General features: G+C 41.1%; 1 protein-coding gene across 1 annotated transcript in view; it reads left to right on the forward strand.

Moving 5' to 3' along the window:
- zbbx (zinc finger, B-box domain containing) overlaps positions 1-6,150 on the forward strand; it is a 65,360-nt gene continuing 59,210 nt past the window's right edge. Inside the window, exon 1 of the mRNA XM_066684489.1 lies at positions 1-324. Coding sequence (XP_066540586.1) covers positions 1-324 — 324 coding nt within the window. The remainder of the gene's footprint in view (positions 325-6,150) is intronic.

Consider the following 6,150-nt stretch of genomic DNA (forward strand, 5'->3'; position numbering starts at 1 on the left):
ATGTTGCAGCTGGGACTGCGGATCCTGCACACTCTTAGGTTGATGACGCTGGCATCCCGTAAATGCCCGTTTGGTGATAAATCTGGTGACAGGGCGGGTCAAAGCAGTGTTACAATCTGGCGGAGATATTCCTGGGAAACTCTTGCTGTGCTGACAAATGCCAGTTGGATGGCCTTCCATGAGAGGCAACACACGTGGCCACAAGATGTCCTGCGCATATCGCTGAGCTGTTGGAGCCGTGTTTCACTTCATAGCAAAGACAGGATCGACATGCTCACTATAAGGGATTCATGCTCAAACGCAAGCGTCGTTGGGTCCCACACAGTACCTGGATTTGTACACTATCCAATCTGGGAGCCTTTTTATAGGTCAGAAGGGGAAAGCACTTTTACTCGCTTTTGTGGCAAGATCCAGTGTCTAATCGGACCACTTCTGTAATCATTTTATATCTTTTTTACTACATTTACTATGTAGTTTTGCTGAAATCCGTGTGCAGTAGTTTTATTTTTATTTATTTTTTTTGTCAATGAGTGTAGATTAAATTGTAGTTACAATTAAATAAATATGCGATGCGGGCAACATTAGCCTAAAGCTGAGAGAATATGCTTTGAAAGCTTAGGCGTGTTGTTCATATTCTGTGGAATTCATGTCTGTATTAAAATAACAAACTCACAACCTAAATGACTACTAGAGTTTACTGAATGTCGACAGTTCGCGGTGTGGTAAAAAACATTCATGTTCAATAAATAATTAAAAAAAAATTGCAAAGAGTTAAGCTTTCTCAGAAGAGCAAAAGCTGTTACTGCAGCAACCGTGGAACTAACCTGATTAATAGCCTTCATTTCCGAAGGAATGTGGAAAGTTCTAGCCAAATTCCTTAGATTATTTACATGTGTAATATAAATGTGACAATAGCAGAGTCGTAGTAAATGAAAAGACCACGTTAATCAGCAGGAATCTTTTTTTTTTGCTTAGCATTAAAAGGTTCAGTAGCAGTATGCAGCAATACAGTGGCAATATAATATTTTGGGTCCATTTGACAGCACATATCTAAAGGAATTAATCAGTAGCAGTGAGTCTGCTCTGGTAGTTCAGCTAAAAATGGCTGATTTTCTGCTGAGCTTTAAGCTGAATTGTGTTTATGGGTGTGTCAGACATAAACTGACTCAGGCCTAAGGCTCAGCTGGTGTCAGAAACATACGCACACTTACATAATACACACACTTGCACAGACAAACTCACATCCTCTTAGTTCAGCTCCTCGTCTATAGTCTTCAAGTTTGCTACGACTGTGAAGGATCTGACAGCACACAAGCCAATCATTTACAGGTGTATGTGTCGGCAAAAAGAACTGGGATTGTATTTTGTTCAGTTCGAGATTACTGCTGCCCTGTGTCCTGAACTACAGTATATCCTCCTTTTAATGGGAAATCACAATTAAAAAAGAGTTTCAACTCTATGAATCATTGACCAAGAGTTGATACAAGCGACGCCCAGACATTCGAAAAATAAATTCATTGGAAGTCGACTTCTTTGCCTGGTCGCTCTCGTTGCCCTGACAACAGCAAACATTAATATATTAAAGAAATATTATTATTTCTTTAATAATATTTATAGTTATATTAAATACTTTAATAGTATTTTCTGTTTCCAAATCAGAAATAACGGATAATGCATCCATTTTTCACTTCACTTTTTATTTATTGACCAAACTTGCAAAAAAAGGTTAGTAGTTATCGTCTTCAAATGTATATTTTTATTTAGGTCTTGTCTTCTTTTCATTGTGAAAAATAGATCAACAGATATATTTCATTATATTATTACATATCGCTAACGAAATTAGCTAGCTATCAGTCTTTCCCCTAACTCCGGCCATCCCCTATTTTCGGCCACTGCCATATATGGTGCAATTCCGTCCTCTCTCTTCACCAATCGCATTGGGTAAAACAATAAAATGTAAGTTCACACCTTAGTAGGGCATTTAAACATCAGTCTTGCAAGAAATTACATATTTAAACAATATTTAAGTATCTCTAACAGTGTTGTAATTCTTTGTGTGCAAAACTGCATGTGGAACACAACACATTTCCATTTTGCTACAGATATTTCCCTCAGTGTAAGAGTTAGCTTAGCGGTTAGCTTCCTTTTCTCTGAGGGGAAAATCTACCGCCATTTTAATCCTTACATGTAGAGTACAGATACTAACACAGGGCAAACGTAATCTCATTGTGAACCTCTGAAAACCACTGAATGTGGCAGCAACTGTCTCGTTTGACTGTCACAAGCAGGGGAGGTGGCCGAAGTTAGGGGGCACCAATAATCTTAGCAGTATTGGCACCTACTTAAACAAAAGCGTTTTTATCTAAAATCTACATATATTTGACTCCTTAAAAATGTTGATTTGAGTGAGTAAAATACTTCTATTTATTTGCAGTTAGCTAAGATTTCTAATATTGTAATTACAAGTGGCCGGAACTAGGGGTACATACGCTAGCTAACACTCTTGTGGAATGGGTGCTTTATAGATTCTGATTTCCTGTCACTTTATGTAAGAAGCTCTATGCTTTCCTTATCGTTGGATGCAGTGCAATAGTTTCACAGCCACCATGTACAGATATTTGTATGGGAATGCTTGTTATTGATTATTCAAATCAGTTCTTGTGCTGATAGACGCTGGATGTTCCGACTGTAATAAATCACTCAGGCTCTTGTTTGGTCTGATGCAGTTTTTGAAAAATGTATTCAAGTTTGTTTACTTTTGTTTACTTTTGTCATTGAGGTAATGTGGGTAAATTAAATTACTTCCCAGATTTTTGCTGTAACACACACTTCTTCTCACCTGGTTGTGTGTGATTTGGAAGCGCCACACACAGACACACACACACACACACACATGCAGGTGCTGTCAGGAAGCTCTAATCCACGATGAGGCTCAGTGTGAGTGATGAAGGCCAGCAGATAAACAGCTTCTAACAAGAGTGGAAAGCCCACAGAAGAGGGTCTCTCTCTGTCTGCATCTCACTTTCACTTTGTCTCTCTCTATCCTCTACAACGCTGTCTCTCACTCTGTCACTCTCACTTTCTCTCTTGCTGTTGCCACTGCCACTTTGTCTCTCTTTCTCTCTCTTTTCTCTGCCAGACAGTCTTGATTTATCTCAGACGTCTCTATACTTTTGCATATGTAGATGGGGAAAAGTGCGAAAGGTGCAGACATTAGCATAGACATTTGTCATATGAAGGACTCACATACATCATACATACATCAGATATAAATGTGCTATTACAGTGCAGACCCTCGTTAGGGCACTGTATATCATATCATACAACACTGAATAGTGAATGAGTGGAGTAGCAACTATATTACAATACATATTATATGTATGTTTATATACAGCACTGTGCAAAGGTTTAAGCAAGTCGTAGCCTTGCTCAAATCCTTCCGCGTCTTTATGTATGCGTATTCAGATGAGTGTTCCTCCAATGAAAATTTGGTGTCTACAGACATGTGTGGCAGTGCATTATGTTGTTGGAACGGCCAAACCCACGAATGAATGCAGGACATGAACGGGTGTAACTTGTCACCCATGGCAAGCATAGCATTCACCAGTCAGAGATGTTTGTAGATGTACCAGGAGTCCCATGGAATGCCAGCTAAACAAACATCCATAATATTATGGCGATGGCAGCCAGCCACTACAGTCCCGTTGACATGCAGAATCCATGGCTTTCTCCACACACAGATCCTTCATTCTTCCTGAAACATTTGGAAAGGCGACACATCAGACCAGACTACTACACACTCTATCAGATTGTTGCCATATTGCTGAGGCCAGATGAGGAGTATAGCTTTGTGTCTTTCTGTTGTTGATACCCCAGCATAGAATTCCAAAGTTATTTGAGTCAGTATTTTGCGCCTATTGTGTGAAACGATGCCTGCCAACCGATGCCGATCATTCTTACACAGAGCATCTTTTACAGACACATGGCTGGTGTAAGTCTGAGGTCTTGTCAGAATTCTTGTAGTCATGGTACACCCTTGAAATGGTCATCCCTGAAAATCCTCCGACCAAAATGCTATGACCCATCTCACAAGCTCCAAACATTAAACTCCACTGAAGATCACATAAAACATGATGATTTGCTATTCTCACAGTGGAAACTGCAGAAACTTCCATTGATGTCTATCACTTTATATACGCACTGGCAGGCACAACCAATAATGTGCATTGGTGGCATTGATATGTATTTTTCATAAGCTCATTTGTACGTTTTCTGCCACTTCACTGTATATTCATTCATTCATTCATTATCTGTAACCGCTTCTCATATTCAGGGTTGCGGTGAGTCTGGAGCCTACCTGGAATCACCAGGCGCAAAGCAGGAACACAACCTGGAGGGGGCGCCAGTCCTTCACAGGGTGACACACACTCACACATTCGGACAGTTTTGAGTCACCAATCCACCTACCAATGTATGTTTTTGGACCGTGGGAGGAAACAGGAGCACTCGGAAGAAACTCACATGGACACAGGGAGAACACAACAAACTCCTCCTCACATACAGTCACCCGGAGCAGGACTTGAACCTAAAATCTCCACGTCTCTGGAGCTGTGTGTTTGCAACAGTACCTGCTGCTACGTTAAAAAGGTTTTCGCTAACATGTAATTTCTCAGGGCCGCACGATGGCCGCACACAGCTCTGACGTCCTAAGGTTGTGGGTTCAATCCCCATATCACTATCTCTGAGGAGTTTGGTGTGTTCTCCCTGTGTCTGTATGGGTTTCCTGTCGCTACTCCAGTTTCCCCTCACAGTCCAAAAACAGGTAAAAAGGTGGAATGGCGGTTTAGAACTGTCTATAGCTGTGGCTGTGTTAGTGAATGTGTGAGTGTGTGTTGCCCTCTGATGGACTGTCGCCCATAGGGGGGCACAAAAAAAAAATTGGCCTAATAAAACAATACACACATGTAATTACACAAGTGTAAGTGGTCACATGAGGTAATTTTTCACAAAGCTGTATTAGATTTATTAGGTAATCATTCAGAAAGACACGCTGGTCACGTGACATAGTGTTGGCATAGCATGACACAATCATCCTGAGACACACGTTTACATGACCCTGATTCTGAAAGACACAGTAGTCCGATTACATAATCATATGGAAAAAGACACACAGGTCACATGATCCGTGTCTCAGTGTCCTCACCTCTGGGACAGTGTTATAAAAACAGTGTCAGCTCACATCTGCATGGATGGAGAACTAAAGACTCAGAGGAGTTTAGAAAAGAAGAGGATTACAGCGTGTGCTACCACGCGTGCACACACACACACACACACACACACACACACACACACACACACACACACAAGCATATATTCATAATTCCAGACAAAGTCATAGAAATTTCTTTGTTCATAGATAATGGAGGATTATACATTGTCTGAAATCGTATACTGAGTCTATTGGAGCTATGCTTCACAACAAAACAACACCCCTGACATGTTTGATGGACTGGAGGGAGGTGGGGTCGTTTAATATATAGGTGCATTAAAACTTCAACATACAACTTTACAAATAACATGTTACCTGACTATTAACGTGGGCCTTGGGTCTGATTACTGGAGACGAGGTTGTTATATCTGTTAGTGACAACAAGAATGTTGTGTTTCAGGCACACAGTCGATTATGAAGCCATTTGATTCACTCAGAAATTTGAATCTGATCAGACAGAGGGAGAGCGGGTGTTTCGGAAACAAACGGATAAAAGTTAATGAGTGTGTATGTGTGAGTGAATGTGTGTGTGCCCAGATATGGATTGGCGCTCTGTCCTGGGTGAAATCCTAGTGCCCGATGCAGTCCTCCAGGTGGACGGTCGTTTCTGGTCGAGAGTACGCTGTGCGCGTTTGGCTGCCGCTTCTCGCCAGTGTGTGTGTGGATTGAGTGTTCTGAGCAGTGTGGATTGTAAAGCGTCCTTGGGTATCTAGAAAGGCGCTATATAAGTGTAACGATAATAATAATAATAACTCCTGAGGTCCTGAGTGATTGTGATGTGCTCAGTGGAATATCCTGCATTTCTTAGCAAAGCAACTGAAGTGTTTACCGCTCTATCCGTCTCTCTTTGGACATCACAGAGAAGAGAATTAAGAGAAGTA

The sequence above is a fragment of the Hoplias malabaricus genome, chromosome 11, assembly GCF_029633855.1.
Source record: "Hoplias malabaricus isolate fHopMal1 chromosome 11, fHopMal1.hap1, whole genome shotgun sequence".
In the NCBI taxonomy this organism is placed as follows: Eukaryota; Metazoa; Chordata; class Actinopteri; order Characiformes; family Erythrinidae; genus Hoplias; species Hoplias malabaricus.